The sequence below is a fragment of the Thalassophryne amazonica genome, chromosome 11 (assembly GCF_902500255.1).
Source record: "Thalassophryne amazonica chromosome 11, fThaAma1.1, whole genome shotgun sequence".
NCBI lineage: Eukaryota > Metazoa > Chordata > Actinopteri > Batrachoidiformes > Batrachoididae > Thalassophryne > Thalassophryne amazonica.
In genome coordinates, this window is record NC_047113.1 from 19,543,522 (window position 1) to 19,568,992 (window position 25,471).

Sequence of the window (25,471 nt, forward strand, 5' to 3'; positions counted from 1 at the left end):
TGAGTAGATTTATTCTTGGCAAAGGTTAAGGTATTGGAGTCAAACATCAACTTTATTTTATTTATTGTACAGTGTCCACCAAACAATGCGCACATATGTCAGAAAGTCAATCATTAGGATCAAAGCCAATGGGGTCATAATTTAAGTGTGTCCATGTTTTTCCTGAGTTACACCAAAGATGGTACACATATTGAGGGGTGCTCTGGAATTGCTCAAGTGAGGTCAAGTCTGCTTGTTGACCTACTTCTGCCTAGAACTTTTGTAGATTTCTACCAAACTTGGTATGTCAGTTAAGGTTGATTCTGAAATAGCCCTTTTTTTCCTCAAACACTGATTTATTAAGAACATTCATGCTAAATCTGATGCTTGTATCACCATGTGAAGGATTGTTTCAGTTATCTGCTGCACTAGCCACCGTGCTCAGTGGGACATTCAAAGCAACAGAAATGTTTCTGTGCCCTGCCCCAGATTTGTGCCTTGAGACAATCCTGTCTCTGAGGTCTACAGACAATTCCTTTGACTTGCTTGTTTTGTGCTCTGACATGCACTGTCAACTGTGGGACCTTATATGTAGACAGGTGTGTGTCTTTCCAAATCATGTCCAATCAACTGAATTTACCCCAGTTGGACTCCAATCCAATCCATCTCAAGGGTGCTCCGTGGAAACATGATGCACCTGAGCTCAATTTTGAGCTTCATGGCAAAGGCTATGAGTACTTATGTACATGTGATTTCTTAGTTTTTATTTTTAATAAATTTGCAAAAATCTCAAAAAACCTTTTTTCCACATTGTCATTATGAGGTATTGTGTAGACTTTAGAGGAACAAAATAATTTCATCCATTTCATGAAGCTGTAACATAAAAAATTGTAGAAAAAGTGCAGCGCTGTGAATACTTTTGGGACGTACTGTATGCTCATGCACACCTATGGTCAAGTTAAAGTTTCTAATTCACCTAACTGGTATGTCTTCGGAAGTGGGAGGATGCCAAAGCCCTTAAGCAATTCATTTTGTGAAAACTCAAGTTCAAGGAATTTGCTTTTCAACCTGTTTAGGACCAAATGTAGCAAACACAGAAGTGGATTTCAGAATTACTTTGGTAATATCAGGTTGAGGTCAAACTTAAATCTTAGTCTTAGGGCTTAGTCTTGTCCTCAATGTTTTGGGAAACTTTTTTTTTGTGGGCAAATTCAATCTGCTGTTGCTCACATACCTGTTTGACTTTGTACTTCTTATGGTAGCGTGGTGATACCAGGCTGTGGGTGTTGATGATTTCATCAGGGGCAGGTGCATTTCCCTGGGAACTGGAGTCGGTCCTCTGCATAGCCAGGAAGGAGCGGATGCTCTGGATCTCACTCTGGAAAGTGCTGTCTGCCAGGCTTTTTCCTTTGGAGGCCAGCCGACACGCTGACATCCACTGAGCATACTGCTGCTCCTGAAAACCGAACCACAAATGAGAGACCATGTGAGGTGGAGGACATGATGGAAGGTTGTACATAGGTGAGATGAGTTTATGGCATCCATGTCTGTGGCCTCACATTGTCGCAGCGCAGTAAGACCTCATTCATGCCCTCAGGGGCTGGTATCAGCAGCTTGATAACAAACTTCTGTGCTGCCACGTTAACGTCTGGAACCACTTCACAACCTGTGTGAGAGAGATTTCCCCCACTGTAGTTTTACAGTTGATGAAAAACTGATTTACAGGTTAAAAACGAAGTGTGCTGGCAAAAAGATAAGTGTGAGAAACACTATGGGAACTGTGAGTTCTTAGACTGAAATTTGTGACATCTCAGTGAGTGGCTGTCTGTCATGCAATACATATGGATGTTAAAAAAAAAAAAAACATACTGTATGTGTCATGCATGCACATCCTACTACAATTTGAGAAACATCCATCTGTCAGTCTCTGTCCAGGTCCTTGGTCTTACTTTTCACCAAGCTTGGTATTTGGATGAAAGTCAAGCCTGGCGTTATCCTTAAAGAGTTTCCTTTGACACAGATCAAGGTCACTGAGGTCAAAGATTTGACCATGACATTGTCATTAAAGAATTAATTTTGGCAAAAGTCAGGAAGTTTGACCAAATTCGGATGCCAGAATTGTCCTGGCAAAGTCAGACACAGGTCAAACAGTTGGGTAAAGGTCAAGGTCATTGGTGTCAAATGTCAGATTGCTGTATTCTTTACCGTCTTCATACCGATGGATACCATTACCCTGTACTTTTAATAATATGATACTGAACCCCAAACTGTTCAATGTATCCAAATTAATTTCTGCACAGAGGAAGAAAATATGGATGACAACATATGTGGCTAAACTATGGCAATTACCACCCTTAATCATCCTACACTGTCACTCATGACATAATGTGACAAATAAAAAGCTCAATATTGTGTTCCCACCTTTGAGGTTAATCTGCTGGATGGGCTCTCCGAAGCTCTCCTCTTTGCTCTTGAAATAAGCGATGGAGGTATCCTGGAACTTGAACCAGTACTGTTTGTATCCCTTCAGTGTCAGCCTCTTAGGCCTGAAATAGACCATCACAACCCTCAGTATCTCCAAAACATCTGCAATAAGCATGTTTCACATTAGAAGCAGGTAGATTTTAGGCATTAAGGTGTGGTATTTTTGTATTTGAGTTTTATTCCACCACACAAGAGCATGTCAACTCTGCTGTGAGTTATTTTAAAGGTGTTACATTCCACACCTTCTCAGCAAACGAGTAGTAGTGTCTTGTTTGTACAAAACAAAAAAAAAAAACACAAAGACAGTGACTTGATGCATTCTAAAAAGTACAATTTTCATGGTCTCCAAAAAGTGAACTATTTCTGTGCATGTTATTTTACAAGCAGTGTCAGTTATAGTGCACATACAGACCCTGTATTTGTCCTGAATTTGTTCACAGATGTTTGCAAGGATTGGACGATCCCTGTGGCATGTATAATCCAAACTTGTGCGGGGTCACTTATAACCCCGGGAAGATCGAAGGATGCCACACATAATTGCAGATTTACAACTTTACAAGTTTACAACTCACATGTTGCAATGTGATGTGGTTTGAGCATGTATATCTGCTATTTTCACAATTTTCATCATTTATTCAAGACTCCAGAATATTAAAGGATTATTAACTGACTGTGAGGTCTGTACAGGGAAATATAAGACTGAGGTATAAGTATGGACCAAGCGACAGCGAGGTCTATGTGAAAAACACAGAGGTCTGAAATACAACCCCTGGCAAAAATTATGGAATCACCGGCCTCGGAGGATGTTCATTCAGTTGTTTAATTTTGTAGAAAAAAAGCAGATCACAGATATGACACAAAACTAAAGTAATTTCAAATGGAAACTTTCTGGCTTTAAGAAACACTATAAGAAATCAGGGAAAAAAATTGTGGCAGTCAGTAACAGTTACTTTTTTAGACCAAGCAGAGGGAAAAAAATATGGACTCACTCAGTTCTGAGGAAAAAATTATGGAATCATGAAAAACAAAAGAATGCTCCGACACATCACTAGCATTTTGTTGCACTACCTCTGGCTTTTATAACAGCTTGCAGTCTCTGAGGCATGGACTTAATGAGTGACAAACAGTACTCTTCATCAATCTGGCTCCAACTTTCTCTGATTGCTGTTGCCAGATCAGCTTTGCAGGTTGGAGCCTTGTCATGGACCATTTTCTTCAACTTCCACCAAAGATTTTCAATTGGATTAAGATCCGGACTATTTGCAGGCCATGACATTGACCCTATGTGTCTTTTTGCAAGGAATGTTTTCACACAGTTTTTACTCTATGGCAAGATGCATTATCATCTTGAAAAATGATTTCATCATCCCCAAACATAGTAGAGAAGCTTGAATCTTCGACTGGACTGGGTTGCTTGACGCGAGGACGTTTCGCTTCAAATTGCAGAAGCTTCCTCAGCTAAAATTCTTGCTCTGGTGGTCTGACTTCTGTCTTGACTCTTGTAGAGAAGAATAATCAAGAAGTCACAAAAGCTGGAGTTTTAAACCTAACCAGACCCCTCCTACCGAGAGGCAGACTGCTATAGGCTAGTGACTAAACAATAGCTCTAATTAGCACCTATTGTGCTCTAGTTAGCACCCTCCTAATGACAGGGCAGCTGTCCCTCTCCTGATGGCTCCTTTGATGACTCTGCTGATGACGTGAATGACTCATTACCATGAACAAAAGACTGAAACTGCTTTGACCTGAGTACCCCATTGTAAACAGGGGATAAAGCGTGTCTCAGACCCCCTCCCCGGTTAAGGCTGGGTTTCAACTGTTTTACAAAGAATGCTTCCTTGACACCTCTCTCAAACCATTTCTCCTCTCTGGCTGACTGACGCCCTCTCTGCGGTGCTGGTATAGCCTTTTATGTAAAGGTTGCTTAGTCTCACCTATGTAGTGTTCGTTACAGTTTTCCTGACATCTGATAGAATACACTACATTGCTCTGTTTGTAACTAGGGATCCTGTCCTTAGGGTGAACTAATTTCTGTCTCAAGGTGTTAACCGGTTTAAAGTAAACTGGGATTTTGTGCTGTCTGAAGATCCTCTGTAGTTTTTCCCCTACTCCTGCTAAATAAGGGAGAGCCACTCCTCTTCTTCTTGTCTCCGTCTCCTGTCTATCTGGTCTCTTTGTTCTCTGGGACTTTTGCACTTTGTCCAGGGACCATCGTGGGTACCCACATACTGTGAGGGCTTTCCGGACAAGTTGTTGTTCTTTAGCCCTTCCCTCTGCAGTTGTGGGCACCTGTAGGGCTCTGTGTTGAAGCATCCTGATCACCCCGAGCTTGTGTTCAAGGGGGTGGTTTGAGCCAAAGAGCAGATATTGGTCAGTGTGAGTTGGTTTTCTGTAAACCTGTCTGGAGCTGCCTGTTCTCTCCAATCATAACATCACAGGGAGACACACTCTTCTTCTCTCCCTTATTTAGCAGGAGCTTCTCTACTATGGAAACCACCTGGACAACTGAGCCTACACAGAAACATCCCCAAACATCCTTTCAATTGATGGGATAAGTGTCCAAAATATCAATGTAAACTTGTGCATTTATTGATGATGTAATGACAGCCATCTCCCCAGTGCTTTTACCTGACATGCAGCCCCATATCATCAATGACTGTGGAAATTTACATGTTCTCTTCAGGCAGTCATCTTTATAAATCTCATTGGAACGGCACCAAACAAAAATTCCAGCATCATCACCTTGCCCAATGCAGATTCGAGATTCATCACTGAATATGACTTTCATCCAGTCATCCACAATCCACGATTGCTTTTCCTTAGCCCATTGTAACCTTGTTTTTTTTTCTGTTTAGGTGTTAATGATGGCTTTCGTTTAGCTTTTCTGTATGTAAATCCCATTTCCTTTAGGTGGTTTCTTACAGTTCGGTCACAGACGTTGACTCCAGTTTCCTCCCATTCGTTCCTCATTTGTTTTGTTGTGCATTTTCGATTTTTGAGACATATTGCTTTAAGTTTTCTGTCTTGACGCTTTGATGTCTTCCTTGGTCTACTAGTATGTTTGCCTTTAACAACCTTCCCATGTCGTTTGTATTTGGTCCAGAGTTTAGACACAGCTGACTGTGAACAACCAACATCTTTTGCAACACTGCGTGATGATTTACCCTCTTTTAAGAGTTTGATAATCCTCTCCTTTGTTTCAATTGACATCTCTCGTGTTGGAGCCATGATTCATGTCAGTCCACTTGGTGCAACAGCTCTCCAAGGTGTGATCACTCCTTTTTAGATGCAGACTAAGGAGCAGATCTGATTTGATGCAGGTGTTAGTTTTGGGGATGAAAATTTACAGGGTGATTCCATAATTTATTCCTCACAATTGAGTGAGTCCATATTTTTTCCCCTCTGCTTGGTCTAAAAAAGTAACCGTTACTGACTGCCACAATTATTTTTCCTGATTTCTTATAGTGTTTCTTAAAGCCAGAAAGTTGCCATTTGAAATTACTTTAGTTTTGTGTCATGTCTGTGATCTGCTTTTTTTCTACAAAATTAACTGAATGAACATCCACCGTGGCCGGTGATTCCATAATTATTGCCAGGGGTTGTAGAATCACAATGGACTTTTCTGCATTAATGTTGCATCACAGAAGTGTAAATTACCTTTAGACATTGAAACAACCCCATGGCAGACTGTGGCTTTTGGATGTGTTGCTAATAATAGTGTGGATGGTCCTTTTTGTCTTTGGAACATGGTGTCCAGTTCTTCCAGAAAAGATCTGGAATACTGACTCATCTGTCCACAATGCACATTTCCACTATGTGATGGTCCAAACTAGATATCTCTATCCCTAGAGACATTTGACACTGCTTGTGGATAAGGTTAATGTAAGGCTTCATACAATAAATTTTCAAGTGACACTTGTGAATATAACTCCGTATTGTAGTGCATGACAAAGGTTTCTCAAAATAATCTCTTGCCCATGTACTTATATCAGCTATTGATGAATGATGGTTCTTGATGCAGTGCTGACTGAGGGATCAGAGGAGATCACGGATTACGTTTGTACCCCTTGCCCTTTATGCATTGAAATTCCTCCAGATTCCTTGAATAGTTTAATGATATACACTGTAAAAGAAGAAATATACAAATCCATTCCAATTTTTCTTTGAGAAACATTGTTTTTTTTAAACATTTCAATAATTTTCTCTTGCATATGTTGGCAAACTAGAATCCTCTGCCCCTATTTGCTCCCAAAAGACTCAGCCTTTTGTGGATACTGCTTTTGTACCAAATTGTGATTACAATCACCTGTTGACATCACCTGTTTTCCCCTCATTACTAGTCCTAAACTGCCCCCATCCCAACTATTTAGAATATGTTGCAGGACTTTAATGAAGAAAAGTATGCATATTAACAAATTAAATGAAGTTGGCCACACAAAACAAAATACCTTTGATTCATACTGTCTTTAATACAATAATAGTAAAGGTAAGTAAATGTTTGAATCACGACTTTTTTTCCTCTCATTTAACATACCGTCCCAGCTTTTTCTGATTTGGAGTTTGTATTTTCTTTAAAACTGAATATATGTAGTCAACTCACCTGAATATCTTCAGATAATCGTTTAGCTCTGGTGCCGTCATATAGTCCTGCATGAAAGACAAACCTTGTTACAGCACATGTCGCAGTGCACATATTGTTGCCACGACATATGCCGATATTCATGGCCCCATTGCAGTACATATTGTCACCAGCGACCATATGTGCCAGGTGTGTTACTGCATACAATCCACTGCAGCAACGATAATATGTGCCGTGAACATTGGTGCATATTGTCATGATGTGCCACAACAGGTGTGTGAGAGTGAGAGAAGTCATAATAATTTGGTATTTTATTCATTTGTGTATATAGATGGCTTTGTAACACTTAAGTATTTCTATTTTTTGGTTTGTTTGTTTTTTCCATCATTGTTTGTTTTTCTGTGTTGTCATGGGAACTGCGATGGAAATAGGTCTGTGCTTTTTGTGCCATCCTCGGCAAGTATATGTAAATATATTGTCATTTTTATTTCATATCATGTATTTTGCCAAATCAATCAATCAATCAAAGAGAAAGAGAGCGAGAGAGACTTTCTTGAATTAGATCTGTGCACCTCGTGCATAAAAGCTGGTTGGATTTGCACATAAATCTGTGGATCAGGGCAAGAACTGTTGGCGCAGCGTAAATCCCCGTGTGACTGTTCCACCGGGAGCAGCCCAAATCATCCTGGTCTGCATGTATAAGACAATATAATATCGTGCACGCTTAATTGAACTTCACAGCAAAAAGCACCTGATTAAATGCCCTTAAGTCTCACTTCGGGGACCACATCACCACAGAACAGCCATTTTCTGTTCAACTACGCGCTTTGGCAAACCCATGGTGAGCATCGGGAGGGCGGGAGAGGACTCAGTAACCGCACGCACGGTGAATATTTCATCTGAAATTGTCACCGTGCTTATGCATAGTGCGAGGGTTCAGGGTCGCCGGTGCGTGCCCTGTCCTGCCACCACCATCAGCAGAAGCAGCGCCTGCATTTTTATTATTACTGAGGCAAGAACACCAGAGTGCTTTGAATAATGAAACAATGTGACGTTCTGCAGCATGCATAGAAGCATTTCCAGGTTATGCAGGATGGATCAAACCATCTATCTTAGTCCTGTGTGCATTGGTCGCAAAAGGTCCTGGCACTGTCGAGAACACTTGCAAGAAAATAAATGTGACAGTTTTCATGCACTCACAGCAATAAAACGCCAGAACCGAACCCGTTGCGCATCCATGGGAAGCCTACTTTTTAGACTTCTATGCGCCAGCTGTCTGCGTCGTGGGTTAGCGGTCGACTCGTGACGGTCTCCGGCAATGGTGTTGCCTGGAGCCTCCCGCGGGCTTCCCCTGCAGCCCTGCCCTCCTGAGAGCCCCCCCACCCGCGGGCAACTCACAAAAAACACCTTTGGGCTATGACCTCAGATAAGACGACACCATCCGCTGAATTTAAGCAGCATATTAAATAAATAAATGATGATGATTTTATTACTTTCTTGGTGGATGTAATGAGCCTCATGTATCAACGTTGCGCGCTTGTGGCGTAAATTTCCAGTGTAAATTTGAAGTACACCAAAGTTGCCGTGACATGTATCAAGCAGTGCGCACCTGCCCATTTCCGGCATACGCCCGACGTGACTGATAAATGCGGCGGGTGAAAACAATCATGATTATAATGAACACGCCCATAAATATTCAGACTCCGCTTCAGACACACCCTTATTTCATGACATGGAAGCCAGGAAGACGGCAAAGAAAACGAACTTCACCAATCACGACGCGTGCCAATAGAGCGTCAAAAGCGGCGGTCGTATTAATTGTTTTGTAGTATAATCAAAAAAGTGTTACTCTTTTCACATGTCAATAATTCTTGACATGTGAATATTTGCTCGCTCAATTAATAAGACACGCCTTATTTTTCAGATTTCTTTATTTTTTAAATTTCTTTATTTATTTTATGTTAAACGAATGGAGAAAACAAAACCTGATTGCAGCACGGGCGAAGGGCATGACAACACTACAGTTGTAATTATCAATTTCATTGTCTAAAACGATCACACCACATAAAGTTAAGCTCAGCGCTGCTCTGGCTCCAGACTCGAAGTCTGGAGAAAAAGGCGAGCAGCGCTTTCTTTGCGGTCAGCGCTGTGGCCACAGATCGTGCTCCATAGACCAACAATCCTGCAAAAGCGGGATTTGTATTAATTATTATGTAGTATAATCAAAAAAGTATTATTTATGTAACATATGCATTGATTTGTATAATGGCACTGTTTATCATGTTGATAATTTTCATTTTTATGTGGATTCCAGTGCTGGTTCATTTTGATGTATAATTTACACCACCTCTTGACTTGGTGTATATTTTGAGCGCACCGTACGCCAACGACCACATTGATAAATGCCAAGTAGCGCAGCCATTTTGGCGTACACCCCATATACGCTCAAATATCGCCATACGCAACGTTGATACATGAGGCCCAATGAGAGCAAGTGAGTGTGCGTGTATTTTGTGTGTGTGAGACAGGAAAAAAAAAAAATCATAGTTAAGCATCCAGGTTTATTTCTTGATGACCAGCGACAATATGCGCCCTGATTGTCGTATATATTGTCGCTTGAGTCGATATGTGCCGGTGCCTTTGAACAGGGCATATATCGTTGTATATATACAATATATGCACTGCGACAATATGTGCCATAGCAAACCTTTATTTATTTGTTCATTAAATTACAGGATAAGGCTATGATTTAGACAAAAAGTAACAAGTGTTTGGAAGAGCATTCAGGAAATGGAAATAATTTTTTTCTTGTTTTATGAAATCTTGCCCATTTGGTCTCATGTTTCAAACAAAACTGCCTGAATACGCCGAGTATGAGGAGTCATGTAGTCAATCAGGTGTGATTCATTGTTACAACACAAAATAAATGATGACACTCTGTCCGTGAGAGGAGGACAACACAAACAGATGAGTGCGTCTATCATTTCTGACCAGAATATCAGAAGCAGAGCTGCTCTCTCCTTCCATCTTGACTTCAAGGGACTGCAGGGCTGATTCCAGGTCATCCATGGCTGCACTGGTGCTCAACATCTGGGCCTCTGTCTGCGACACCTTGCTGATGTGATACTACAGGTTGAATGTGATAAAAGACACAGTTACTAAAAGAGTATATTCCATAACTTCTGCGCTGTTGATATCACGTAACATATTTAAAAAAAATCCATCAAGTGATTTAATCTGTGTTGAAGAGGAAACCGAATAAAATGCTGTCAACACTAAATCACTCACCCATCACTCATAAATGCTCTTAGCATATCTGTGTGTTTATCATATTTGATGAGGATTTCTACAACACTTTAGTAGTTATTCTGCTGAAAATGGTCACACAGAAACATAACTGGTTGATCTCTCATCTGCCACCTTAACTGACGAGTGTCTGATGGGTGCTGTGGCTCACAGGTTATACGTATGACTACAAAGCAGGAGTTTGCATGTTGAACTCACACTAAGATGGTTGTTTTGTTTACATCTGAACATATTAAAATACTAATTTATCATAGTGTGTTCAGATCACCTCTGATTTGTTGCCATGTACTGCTTAACTGTGTTTGCATTATGTAATAACTCAAGTCTGGGAGCATGCGCTGGTGATGTGCTTTGCCACATCCGTGACACCACGCAACTGCCATGGGTTCTGGATGGCAATCACACAGGTAAAGAAGTGGTCCAGCCACAATCCTCGAAAGTAACCACCTATCGACCCTCCTGTTCTTTTGGCTGCTCCCATTAGGGGTCACCACAGGTCATTCATGTCCATCTCACCAACCACCTTCATGTCCTCCCTCAGCAGCAGGTTTTCCTGTACACATGTCCAAACCATCTCAGTCTTGCCTCTGATTTTGCCTTCAAACTGTCCCTCCTGTGCTGTACCTCCGATATGCTCATTCCTAATCCTGTTCATCCATGTCAATCTCAAGGACATCACACGACTTCTTACCTCTGCCCCCTGTTTTTGAATCATTCAGGCTCCAGCATAGTCAACTTAAAAATTTAACCAAGACATCATGCTGGTTACACTGAAGAAATACCCGCTGCACTTTTAATTACGTGCAGCCATCACGGAATGAATTAGAATGAATGTGCTGCCATGATGAAAATTTTGCACTTTTCGTGACAATATGATGAACCAATAGATTAATGTATATTTTATACTGCTGAATCACGACAATCCATGAGACTGGGTTGGAAATATGCCACTTGGAATAATCAGGATGATCCTATTGCTGCAGATTCTGACACCTTACTGGATGTTGTCTGAGTCCCGCAGGAAAGAGCTCACAAATTAAGAGATAACGCACTTATAGTCCTATGTAAAAGAAGCACATAAGAGCTTGACATGCGTTGAACCCACAGCCTTCTGATGTCAACTTGTAACTTGAGTCAACTTGTTAAGTAGCCACCCTTTAAATACCAGAAATGCAGATTCTGTAGCTTTGATGTTCTCATGTTACAGACACTACAGATGCTCTGTGCATAAAATCAGAGGTCGAATGTTTCATAATTATAAATACTGAAAAGTATTAAAAGCAACAATAACCTAAAAGTTAGCTTTGATATCACACACACTCAACTGCTTATCCAAGATCAGGTCACGGGGGTAGCTGGAGCCCATCCCCAGCTGTCATAGGGCATGAGGCAGAGTACATACTGGACAGGGCACCAGTCTGTCACAGGGTCACATATAGACAAAGAAATAAACCTTCCAATTCACCCAACCTGCATGTTTTTGGATGTGGGAGGAAGCCAGAGCAAACCCACAGAGAACATGTAAACTCTCCACAGAAAGGGGAGAGATGGAAAATGATCCCATGACCTTCTTGCTATGCGGTAACAGTGTGAACCACTAAACTGTGTTGCCCCAATGTCTATATCAGTTAAATGATAAGTGAACTGTGACACTGATAAACTGCAAAAACTTTTATCTGAAACTACAGATAACACTGAACATTTATGATATGAATTTAGCTTTTTGGCTCAAGAAACTTTAAAAACAGATCTAAAGAGTTGAAATTCTGAGATATTGCAGCGTAAACACGGAGCTCAACTCAAACTTAGAGCACATTTAAAAAGGACAGTGGCCAACCAAAGTGCTCGACAATAAAAATGGGCACCAGGTTACACCCAATAAATAACAATAAAATTGCAACAGACAATAAAAAGAATTTAAAAAAAGTAGAATAGAAAATAGAGATGCACTTGCTCATTTGGGAAACGCCATAGAAAAGAAGTGGGCTTTTAAAGAAAATTTAAAAGTCTCCAAGGTCAGGGACCATCTTAATATGGAAGGGGAGACTATGCCCAAGCCTGGGGGCAGCCGTCGCAAAGGCTCTGCTAAGGACAACTTGGAGAAGGATTATGCACACTGGAAGCACATCCTTTGGTCAGATGAGACAAAACTAGAGCTCTTTGGCCACAGAGATGTTGCTTATGCTTGTAGAAAGAAGGGAGAGGGGTAGAACACAAAGAACACCATCTCCACCGTGTTTGTGTTCAGTGGCTTTAAACCATCATACAGTTGTGCTCAAAAGTTTACATACCCTAGCAGAACTTTTGCTTTTTTGGCCATTTTAAAAGAATATGAATGACAACACAAAAACTTTTCACTCATGGTTAGTGGTTGGGTGAAGCCATTTATTGTCACACAACTGTATTTCGTCTTTTTAAATCAAAATGACAAGAGAACTACCCAAATCTGATCAAACGTTTACATACCCCTGTTCTTAATACTGTGTATTGCCCCCTTTAACATCAATGACAGCTTAGAGTCTTTTGTGGTAGTTGTGGGCGAGGCTCTCTGATGGTAAATCTTCCACTGAATATGTTTCAGACATTATTTACATTAATTACAAAGAAATACAAACAATATGGCACTCTATGGTAAATCTGCATGGAGTAGACAGTTCTCAAAAACTGAGTGACTCTTCTACTGAAGTGAGGAAAGACACCAAGACACCCAGACAACCCAGAATAGGCTTACGTGGCTGTGACTGGAGAAATTATGCACAGTGCAAGCTTTGCAAAGTGATGACCCAGTTTTGCTGTTGATTGCTTGAGGTTTTCTTTCAGAATCTTCACATATCCTTCTTTCTTCATGATTCCATCCATTTTGATGAGATTCACAGTTCCAGACACACTGAAGCATCCCCACAGCACAATACTCGCCCCACAGTGTTTCACTGTGGGGATGGTATTCTTTAGGTTATAGGCCTCTCCCTTCATTCTTCAAACCTAACCAATGTCTCTCTGGCCAAAGAGCTCTAGTTGTGTCTCATCTGACCAAAGGACACGCTTCCGTTGTGCATAATCATTCTCCAAGTTGTCTTTAGCATACTTCAGTCTGGCTTTAAGGTGTCTCCTCTGCGGATTTACAGTTTTCTTGGTCTGTAAACTCCTAGTCCATTCTTGTTTAGGGTTCTAGTGATTGTCTTCTTTGAGACTGCAATTCCTGACTTGGCTAAGCCATTCACTTGTGTCTTGGCAGTTGTTCTTAGTCACATCTCCTACTAGTTTTCTTTCAAGAGTCTTTGTAATCTTTCCCTTCCCACCTCTGCACTGAAGTTGAGCTCTTCCTAAATCCAGAAGTACAAGTTCAGTGGCTTTAATTCAACATAATTTGTATTTGTGAGGGTTGATAGCAAATAAATGGTTTTTGTCACAGAGTCACAGCATGTGTGACTCCAGTTTCTGCCAGGTGAATGTTTGAGCTTTTTCAATATATCTGCTTATTTTTAGAAGAAACAACACATATTGTACCAGCTTCACTGACATTTCTGGTGATTAACGGTCATGTGAATTGTATAATAGCAGGACGTCTGAGTCCACATCACAAGCTTGTGTATTTAAATCAGTGGTCCCCACCTTTTTGGGGGCTCAGACCCTAGGCTGGGGTGGAGGCAAGTTTTTGCTCTGTTGAGGTGAAAATTTGTGTCCTCTCTTTATCCATTCCTCCAATCGTAGAATTGCTGATCATTGTTTCCAGAATCCAGAGGTGTCAGGTAACGAAGTACACACTTTTTAGGTATCTATACTTTACTCCATTACTTATTTTTCTGCCTACTTCTGACTTCTACTCATTACATTTTCACACAAGTATCTGTACTTTCTATTCCTTACATTTTTAAAACAAACAGCCTCGTTACTTTTGGCTTCAGTTTAATGTTTATATATATATTTCACGTCATGTGCGCCTGTAATCAACTTTTCTGCTGCGCGGCTTTGCTTTGAACCGTGAACCAATCGAAGCAGTGGTTCGCAGATTGAAGCAATGCTTCGACCATTGCTTCGTTTATTCTTTCTTTCTTTCGCTTAATTTTCCCCCGCTAAAACCCTAAAGAGCATACTTCTGTGAGTATTATTTACCTTTTCTATGTTAAACTGACCTGTTATGGTCTTCTGAAGCCGTTGATGGATGTATTTTATAACTTAAAAACGGGAGCGATGCTAACGCGTTAGCATGTCTATGGTATTTTCAATGTTAAAAGTTAGCATTAAGCAGGTGCAGCTGTCATCACGTTCGAGTACATTTGTTTTCAAATTGTAATATTTCTTAAATTTATTTTTGTTTATATATTAATAATCTAATGATTATTATATACAATTCTAGAGAAACAGGCAAAAAGAAATAGAATAGAATACACAACAGAAAATATAAAAGCAACTAACAATGAACATACGTAAATAAATACATACATAAATAAATAAGTGTTTCCTGTGAACACCTAGTGACTCTTACACCTCCACTTCCTCCCTGTCTTATTTAATGAGTTTGTTTCGGTCAAACCATATTTTCAATGTGTTAATTTCTTCAGTGATTTCCTCCAGAACTATCTGCCAAACTAGAAAACTGCTACATCCTAGTAAGAGCAGAATACTACTGGAATGAATCTGAATAAGGAAAGTTGTGTTTTTTTTTTTGTTTTTTTTTTTCCCTTCACTAAATGGATGCTGCACTCACTGCAGTTTATTGTCTGGAATAGTCCCGATTGCATTTCAGAGCTTCTAGAATTGAAACATTTTCGTGCAGGTGGTGTTGGGGGGTAATTTTGGTTTTGGGTCTTGGGCCACATGTAGAATGAATCAGTTTTTAAATTAAGCTTTCAATTCATATAGTGGCATCTACCTTTTTTTTTTTTAAAGGTTACTTTATACTTTTATACTTTAAGTAGGTTTTGGAGCACATACTTTTTCACTTTTACTTGAGTAAAGAGGTCAAGTTGATACTTCAACTTTTACCAGAGTGTTTTTAAACTGCAGTATCTATACTTCTACTTAAGTAACAAATGTGTGTACTTTTGACACCACTGCCAGAATCAACATTTACATTTTACACTCAACAAAAATATAAACACAACACTTTTGGTTTTGCTCCCATTTTCTATGAGATGAACTCAAAGATCTAAAACTTTTTCCACATACACAATATCACCATTTCCCTCAAATATTGTTCACAAATCTGTGATAGTGAGCACTTCTTTGTTGAGATAATCCATCCCACCTCACAGGTGTGCCATATCAAGATGCTGATTAGACACCATGATTAGTGCACAGGTGTGCCTTAGACTGCCCACCACAAAAGGCCACTCTGAAAGGTGCAGTTTTATCACACAGCACAATGCCACAGATGTCGCAAGATTTGAGGGAGCGTGCAATTGGCATGCTGACAGCAGGAATGTCAACCAGAGCTGTTGCTCGTGTATTGAATGTTCATTTCTCTACCATAAGCCGTCTCCAAAGACGTTTCAGAGAATTTGGCAGTACATCCAACCAGCCTCTCAACCGCAGACCACATGTAACCACACCAGCCCAGGACCTCCACATCCAGCATGTTCACCTCCAAAATTGTCTGAGACCAGCCACTCGGACAGCTGCTGAAACAATCGGTTTGCATAACCAAAGAATTTCTGCACAAACTGTCAGAAACCATCTCAGGGAAGCTCATCTGCATGCTCGTCGTCCTCATCGGGGTCTCGACCTGACTCCAGTTCGTCGTCGTAACCGACTTGAGTGGGCAAATGCTCACATTCGCTGGCATTTGGCATGTTGGAGAGGTGTTCTCTTCATGGATGAATCCCGGTTCACACTGTTCAGGGCAGATGGCAGACAGCGTGTGTGGCGTCGTGTGGTGAGCAGTTTTCTGATGTCAATGTTGTGGATCGAGTGGCCCATGGTGGCGGTGGGGTTATGGTATGGGCAGGCGTCTGTTATGGACGAAGAACACAGGTGCATTTTATTGATGGCATTTTGAATGCACAGAGATACCGTGACGAGATCCTGAGGCCCATTGTTGTGCCATACATCCAAGAACATCACCTCATGTTGCAGCAGGATAATGCACGGCCCCATGTTGCAAGGATCTGTACACAATTCTTGGAAGCTGAAAATGTCCCAATTTTTGCATGGCTGGCATACTCACTGGACATGTCACCCATTGAGCATGTTTGGGATGCTCTGGACCGGTGTATACGACAGCGTGTACCAGTTCCTGCCAATATCCAGCAACTTCACACAGCCATTGAAGAGGAGTGGACCAACATTCCACAGGCCACAACTGACAACCTGATCAACTCTATGCGAAGGAGATGTGTTGCACTGCATGAGGCAAATGGTGGTCATACCAGATACTGACTGGTATCCCCCCCCCCAATAAAACAAAACTGCACCTTTCAGAGTGGCCTTTTATTGTGGACAGTCTAAGGCACACCTGTGCACTAATCATGGTGTCTAATCAGCATCTTGATATGGCACACCTGTGAGGTGGGATGGATTATCTCAGCAAAGGAGAAGTGCTCACTATCACAGATTTAGACTGGTTTGTGAACAATATTTGAGGGAAATGGTGATATTGTGTATGTGGAAAAAGTTTTAGGTCTTTGAGTTCATCTCATACAAAATGGGAGCAAAACCAAAAGTGTTGCGTTTATATTTTTGTTGAGTGTAATTAATTACACCAATAAAGTCTGACGACGGAATCCAGTTCATGCAATGAAATTCTCACTTTTGCGCCACAGATTATCAATGAGACTGAAGGTCTTTGTGCAGGACAGTCAGTATCGTTCACTTTGGCCTTCTGGAGGTAGTTCTCCACCAGGAGTGATCTGTGTGTTGGAAGACAAAGTGATGACCGAGTTTTGTTGCTGACTGCTTGAGGCTTTCTTTCAGACTCTTCACATATCCTTTCTTCATGATTCTGTCCACCTTGATGAGATTCCCAGTTCCAGACACACTCAAGCATCCCCACAGTACAATACTGGTGTTCTTTGGGTTATACGCTTCTTCCTTCATTCTCTAAACCCAAGCAAAGTCTCTATGGCCAAAGAGCTCAAGTTGTGTCTCATCTGACCAAAAGACATGTCTCCAGTGTGCATAATCATTCTCCAAGTTGTCCTTAGCATACTTCAGTCTGGCTTTAAGGTGTCTCGAAGTACAGTATTTTCTTGGTCTGTAAACTCCTAGTCCATTCCCGTTTAGGGCTCTAGTGATTGTCTTCTTTGAGACTACAGTTCCAAACTTGGGTAAGTAATTCACTTAAGTCTTGGCAGTTGTTCTTAGACACATCTCCCACCAGTTTCTTTCTGCCAGGTTTCTTCTGGGTCATTCCATGTCAATTCAACAAATATTTAAGGGGCCTCATGCACTTTGTCAGATTTTTTTTAAAATTGTAATCAAATATTCACAGACTATTCAGAACAACAAATCTGAAGTTTGAAGCCTGTAGGCCAAGTAGTTTCTGAGATATGGCCAATTTAGTGTGCATGGGGTCTGCCGTTTTTTTTAGGCAAAAATTATGGCCGTCATTTCTGGAGCCATGTTCAAGGTAGAATATCTCAGCAAATAATGGACTTAGAGGCCTGAACTTTTCTGTGGCAGTTGTCATGGACACCCAGACTTGGACTATAGTCAAACAACAGACATTGACACTAAACTGTGAAGTTTATGCATGCTCAAACTATGGAAAATATTACATTGACTATTGCGAGCATCCATGTTTGAGACACTGAAGCATACCATTACACTCAAAGAAGCCTTTCCATTTATTGGCTCCTTAATGCCAGCTATACTGGCTATGAAATATGTAAATTTGGCATATCTGTGGTAAACAATTATTGTGGGAGAAACCTCTGAAATCTGAAAAAAGCATTTTGTGGCCGAATTGTATTAGAAGAAAAGCTCATGTGGGCAGTAAATAAAACTCTTCAAACTGATTCCATTTTGAAGGTATTGATACCTACTTTATGTGTTATAAATATGGCCTTCTTTATGAAACTCCTTCCTGGTTAATTTAAGCATCCAATTATGGCTAATTTGTGCACTCGCGAATGTATTTCTAGTGCTGAAATGACAATTTCATTTTAATTGTGTGCACACACTGCATTCATATGATTCATGGCACACCCCAGAATGCTTGCACATAGATCTGCCAGGGGGATTCCCCAAGATTTCCACGGTTACTACGCTTATAGGACCCCAGGTTGGGAACCAGGTTGCAAGAATCCTTGCAATGCCAAGTGTGCGGTAAAGAACATGGGGCAAAAACCCCCCAAATACACAGAATTTTGATGTCCCAACCCAGTCTCATGGCATGTCATAATTCAGCAGCACGAAATATACATTAATCTACTGGTTCATGATATTGTGACAAAAAGCGCCTCATTTTCGTCACAGCAGCACAAATTCATTCTAATTCATTCTGTGATGGCTGCACAAAATTAAAAGTGAAGGGGATGGGTCGGGGTGGTTATGGTTAGGGATAAGGATTAGGGTTAGGTTATGGTTAAGGTTCAGGTTGGGGGTAGGAGTATGGTTAGTAATAGTGAGTTAAAAAAAAACCTGTCACGAAAATGTGTCTAATTTTGTGACGGGAGCAGGAAAAAAAACCGTGAGACTAGGCTGAATGTTGCTATGCAACAGTCTCCTGAGCTGCTAAATATTCCTGTGGTTTAACGTGTATACGAGGTCTATTAGATAAGAAACCGACTTTTTTTTTTTAACTATATGGATTTGAATGACGTGCGATTACACCAATCATGCTTGAACCCTCGTGCGCATGCGTGTGTTTTTTCACGCGTCGGTGACGTCATTTCCCTGTGGGCAGGCCTTGAGTGAGATGTGGTTCAGCCCTCTCGGCTGAATTCCTTTGTTTCACACGCTGCTCAAGACGGTGCGCGTTGCTTTCTCAAAATTTTTTCTGGACCTGTGAGGAATATCCGAGTGGACACTATTCGAGAAATTAAGCTGGTTTTCGGTGAAAGGTTTAACGGCTGATGAGAGATTATGGGGTGTTTCTGTCGGTGTAAGGACTTCCCATGGAGCGGGACGTCGCGCAGTGCTTCCAGGCGCCGTCGTCGGCCTATTTCGACCTGAAATAGGCGCCTTGGAGCGCCTTGGGGCAACTGTTTGTTGTGATTTGGCGCTATATAAGAAAAAAGTTGATTGATTGATTGATTGAAAACATCCTAATTTAAGGCTTAATTCACCCAGGACGTCGTGAGAGAACAGAGAAGATTCAGAAGAGGCCGGCATGAGGACTTTATGCGGACATTCCACTGTTTAAGGACATTTTTTAATGAAAGACGTGCGCGCAAATTCGCCGAGTCGTTTCCGTGATGACTCGGCGAATCTGTGTGCACCGCGACAGGAAAAACACCTCCGTGTTGAAAACCATTTGTAAAATTCAGGAGGCTTTTGATGGCTTTCAACAAGTGAGTAACTGAGAAATTGTTTAACAGCTTGGGCATGTTCCAACTTGCCCGTTAAGGTTTCCAACGGAGGTGTTTTTCCTGTCGCGACCACCCGCGGTCGGGTCCGGCCCGACGTGACTGCCTGCACGTTCTTTCATTACAAAATGTCCGTTAACAATGGAATGTCCGAATAAACTCCTCATGCCGACGACTTCTGAAAGTTCTCTGTTCTCTGACAACTTCCTGGGTCAACAGAGCCTGAAATGTGGAAGTTTTCAACTTGAAACGGCGAGACACTGCTGCCTCAAAGCGCAGATCGCCGTCAGGCGCCGTGGGCCGTCCTCACGGCGACACTACCAGACCAAAATCTCTCATCAGCCGTTAAAATTTTTACCGAAAACCAGCTGAATTTATCGAATGGTGTCCACTCAGTTGTGCCTTACAGTTTTGAAAAAATTTTGATCAAACAAAGCAGCAGTCTCTGAGCTATTCCTAAACAATGAAAAAAAAAAATCGAGAGGGTGGGCGACTCCTCACTCAAAGACTGCCCACAGGCGAATGACGTAACCGACAGGCGTGAAAAAAACTCTCGCATGCCCACGAGGGTTCAAGCATGTCTGATGTAATCACACGTGATTCAAATCCATATGTTTTTTGAAAAAAATAATAAGGTCGGATACTTTTCTAATAGACCTCGTACTATACATAACTGCATATGTGTGTTTGTAGTGAGTGTTTACCTGTAGAGCTCCAAACAGCATCATCTCCTCCTCAGTGCAGTCGATGTCCTCCAGCAGAATGGCCCAACGTGCCTGCTCATACAGCTGTGTCAAACGCACCACGTCATACTGAAGAGAGACACCATTTCAAGGCCACGGAGAAGATACACTAATAAACACTCTCATGTAAAATTACACTGAATATCACACCTTGGGTTCCATATCATAGAAGGTATGGTATTTAAAACGAAGCCAGAGTTTGTCATTTTCTTGGACACCCTGTTGCATCAGACATCGTGATGAGTCGAGCCATCTGAGAGAAAAAGATGATTGAGAAATTGTATACCGGAGAGACTTTGCACATGAATATTTGATTTCTGCAGCACCTCCCATTGATGTGGGCTTTATCCACCACGCTGGCCGGACGGTACTGCTTGGCTATGACCTCAGGAGCAGGTGGGGGCTGTGTGTTCGACAGCATTTTGTAGATGGCTTCCATCTCGGGAGAGTCACCAAAGTGAGCTGGCATGCTGTTATACAAGCAGGGCTGGGACACTGAAAAGTAAGGTGGAAGTCAAAGAGGTGCAGCTCAAGTTTTCAAAGTTGCATTTTTTGCAGACTTCAGTAAGAGTCCGACCCCAAATTCGTACGGGAAAGAAATCCGGTTTGTAAAACAGTTGTGGCTGGAGCTTAGATCACATAATCAAATTTCTCCACAAATTTTCATGTGTGCAAATGGGGTATTTAGAGTAGTGTTCAGAATAATAGTAGTGCTATGTGACTAAAAAGATTAATCCAGGTTTTGAGTATATTTCTTATTGTTACATGGGAAACAAGGTACCAGTAGATTCAGTAGATTCTCACAAATCCAACAAGACCAAGCATTCATAATATGCACACTCTTAAGGCTATGAAATTGGGCTATTAGTAAAAAAAAAAAAAGTAGAAAAGGGGGTGTTCACAAAAATAGTACTGTGGCATTCAGTCAGTGAGTTCGTAAATTTTGTGGAACAAACAGGTGTGAATCAGGTGTCCCCTATTTAAGGATGAAGACAGCACCTGTTGAACATGCTTTTCTCTTTGAAAGCCTGAGGAAAATGGGATGTTCAAGACATTGTTCAGAAGAACAGCGCAGTTTGATTAAAAAGTTGATTGGAGAGGAGAAAACTTATACGCAGGTGCAACAAAATTATAGGCTGTTCATCTACAATAATCTCCAATGCTTTAAAATGGACAAAAAAACAAAAACAGAGACGCGTGGAAGAAAACAGAAAACAACCATCAAAATGGATTGAAGAATAACCAGAATGGCAAAGGCTCACCCATTGATCAGCTCCAGGATGATCAAAGACAGTCTGGAGTTACCTGTAAGTGCTGTGACAGTTAGATGCCTGTGTGAAGCTAATTTATTTGCAAGAATCCCCGCAAAGTCCCTCTGTTAAATAAAAGACATGTGCAGAAGAGGTTACAATTTGCCAAAGAACACATCAACTGGGCTAAAGAGAAATGGAGGAATATTTTGTGGACTGATGAGAGTAAAATTGTTCTTTTTGGGTCCAAGGGCCGCAGACAGTTTGTGAGACGACCCCCAAACTCTGAATTCAAGCCACAGTTCACAGTAGACAGTGAAGCATGGTGGTGCAAGCATCATGATATGGGCATGTTTCTCCTACTATGGTGTTGGGCCTATATATCGCATACCAGGTATCATGGATCAGTTTGGATATGTCAAAATACTTGAAGAGGTCATACTGCCTTATGCTGAAGAGGACATGCCCTTGAAATGGGTGTTTCAACAAGACAATGACCCCAAGCACACTAGTAAATGAGCAAAATCATGGTTCCAAACCAACAAAATTAATGCCTCGCAGATGTGAAGAAATCATGAAAAACTGTGGTTATACAACTAAATACTAGTTTAGTGATTCACAGGATTGCTAAAAAAGCAGTTCGAACATAATAGTTTTAAGTTTGTAGCATCAACAGCAGATGCTGCTATTATTGTGAACACCCCCTTTTCTACTTTTTTTTACTAATAGCCCAATTTCATAGCCTTAAGAGTGTGCATATCATGCTTGGTCTTGTTGGATTTGTGAGAATCTACTGAATCTACTGGTACCTTGTTTCCCATGTAACAATAAGAAATATACTCAAAAACCTGGATTAATCTTTTTAGTCACATAGCACTACTATTATTCTGAACACTACTGTATATATCATGAACAAAAGTGACCAAGGGGATAATATAGCAATAGTGGATTTTTTAATAGTTGCACTGAAAGAATAAAACACGACTTAACTCGTTACAGGAGAGTTGGTTTTCCCTTGCAATGACAACATTTATTACACATAGCTCTATGAGCTTCAGCCTAATATTAGCAATGAAGGTCGTAGCACCTAAACACCTAAACAACACCTAAAGCTCCAAAGCTATGCACATTGCAAAAGTGAATGTGAGGCATTATTGTAAAGTGCTTTGAGCGTCTGATGCAGAGATGGAAATGCGCTATATAAATGCAGTCCATTTACCAGGGTTACATAATTTAATTTGCACTCTTTTGTAAAGCAAGTACCGTACATCATCATTTTTACAGCCAGTTTTGGTGGCTGTGGAGGGATGGATGGAAACTGCAATAATTTGATAGTGTGTTCTGTATTCCATGTAATCTAATCATCAAATTGTTGTACCAAATAAGCTTCCTGAAAATTATTTTTATACAGTTATGTGAAAAACTGGGAAACCTGCAAGAATTGAATCTGCCACCCGTTGTGTCTGCATGGAGAAATCAGGAGTGCATATGAAGCGTGATGAGTGTACCCGAGGAGAGGTGCACCTCAGTCAGGTCGTAGATCTCCTCCGCAGAATTTTTGCCTTTTTTCTTCTTTTTCTCCTCCAGAGGTCGAAGGAGGGAGAGCTCCTCGGGGTGACGAATGCCTGCAAAGAAACAACAGATCAGATGGCTCCATTATTCAGTCTGACTTTCCAAACACAAACTATGTATGTTCACTCAAGTCCATGAATATTCTGAATAATGAATACAGAATACTCTGTGAAGTACGCAATTCTCAAAAACTGAGTGACCATACAAGAAGGAGAGTAATGATAGAAGTCACCATGGCAACTATGCCTTTTTGGCTGTGACTTTTAATTTCTTTCAATTTTGATAATTATAACTTACAACTAATAAAAATCCCAAATTCAGTATCTCAGAAAATTAGAATATTACTTAAGACCAATACAAAAAAAGATTTTTAGAAATGTTGGCCAACTGAAAAGTATGAACATGAAAAGTATGAGCATGTACAGCACTCAATATGTAGTTGGGGCTCCTTTTGCCAGAATTCGTGCAGGAATGCAGTGTGGCATGGAGTCGATCAGTCTGTGGCACTGCTCAGGTGGTTTGAGAGCCCAGGTTGCTCTGATAGTGGCCTTCAGCTCTTCTGCATTGTTGGATCTGGCATGTCGCATCTTCCTCTTCACAGTACCCCATAGATTTTCTATGGGGTTAATGTCAGACGAGTTTGCTGGCCAATTAAGAACAGGGATACCATGGTCCTTAAACCAGGTACTGGTAGCTTTGGGACTGTGTGCAGGTGCCAAGTCCTGTTGGAAAATGAAATCTGCATCTCCACAAAGTTGGTCAGCAGCAGGAAGCATGAAGTGATCTACAACTTCCTGATGGCTGCACTGACCTTGGACCTCAGAAAACACAGTGGACCAACACCAGCAGATGACATGGCACCCCAAACCATCACTGACTGTGGAAACGTTACACTGGACCTCAAGCAACGTGGATTCTGTGCCTCTCCTCTCTTCCTCCAGACTCTGGGACCTTGATTTCCAAAGGAAATGCAAAATGTACTTTCATCAGAGAACATAACTTTGGACCACTCAGCAGCAGTCCAGTCCTTTTTGTCTGTAGCCCAGGCAAGACGTCAAGTCAGCAGTCTTCCCCATGATTGTGTAGCCTTCAGAACTAGACAGAGACCAGTTAAAGGCCTTTGCAGGTGTTTTGAGTTAATTAGCTGATTAGAGTGTGACACCAGGTGTCTTTAATATTGAACCTTTTCATAATATTCTAATTTTCTGAGATAATGAATTTGGGGTTGTCAGTAGTTGTCAGTTATAATAATCAAAATTAAAAGAAATAAACTCTTTTATACTCTAATTATATGACCAGCACCTGTATATGCAAAAGGGAAATTTTACAGTACAATATTAGGAATAAGCCCCTCATTGAAGATCGACCTGTATGCACTCAGTGGAGAGTGGTATCCTCAAGAAATAGGTCAAAGTACAGAGCTGCCTGCACAATATGGTGTTTGCAAAAGGTACTTTACATTTACCGACGTAACATGCATCTCTGCAGGCTCCTCTTCATGCTACCAGACACTATTAATAACATCTCTGCCTGGTCAGTGGCAACAAGAAAGTTTAATTTGAGGTTTTAGCTTGTTCTATTGGATTACATTTAGAGCGCAAACTCAGTACCAGACAGATGATCAGCATTTTTGTCCCGATTGAAAAGCTGAAAACAAAAACTTCAAAAACAGGGCTTAGGTTGAAAAATCAGGGAGTTCCCCAGTAACATAAAAAAAAAAAAATCATTTCTTAATATATCATGCACCCACAGCTGACCAAAATCCTCTGACAGAGCCAAAAACTTTATTTAACCAGGTTAGTCCCATTGAGATCAAGACCTCTTTTGCGAGGGAGACCTGAACATTGATGAAGTTTCCAATTCACCTAACCTGCATGTCTTTATATGTGGGAGGAAACCCACCCAACCATGGGGAGAACATGCAAACCCCACAGGTGGGAATCAAACCCAGGACCTGCTTGCTGTGAGGCAACAGTGCAATCCACTAACCCGAAGAGCCGCGGATAAAGAACACAGATAGCACCAAATCCTAATGGAATCAATCACTCCTGAAAGGAAACAAAGTACCTGCCTTATTTAGTAACAAGAAGT

At 41.1% G+C, this 25,471-nt stretch overlaps 1 protein-coding gene across 4 annotated transcripts in view; it reads right to left on the reverse strand.

The window, feature by feature from the left end:
- fermt3b (fermitin family member 3b) overlaps window positions 1–25,471 on the reverse strand; it is a 58,357-nt gene that overhangs the window by 2,891 nt on the left and 29,995 nt on the right. For all 4 annotated transcript variants that reach the window (XM_034181798.1, XM_034181796.1, XM_034181799.1 and 1 more), the window contains exons 4-12: window positions 23,317–23,433; window positions 20,885–21,053; window positions 20,709–20,811; window positions 20,520–20,627; window positions 10,034–10,168; window positions 7,064–7,110; window positions 2,401–2,525; window positions 1,539–1,645; window positions 1,214–1,435 (exon numbers count right to left, since the gene is read on the reverse strand). In XM_034181798.1, the coding sequence (XP_034037689.1) occupies window positions 1,214–1,435; window positions 1,539–1,645; window positions 2,401–2,525; window positions 7,064–7,110; window positions 10,034–10,168; window positions 20,520–20,627; window positions 20,709–20,811; window positions 20,885–21,053; window positions 23,317–23,433 (1,133 nt within the window). The remainder of the gene's footprint in view (window positions 1–1,213; window positions 1,436–1,538; window positions 1,646–2,400; window positions 2,526–7,063; window positions 7,111–10,033; window positions 10,169–20,519; window positions 20,628–20,708; window positions 20,812–20,884; window positions 21,054–23,316; window positions 23,434–25,471) is intronic.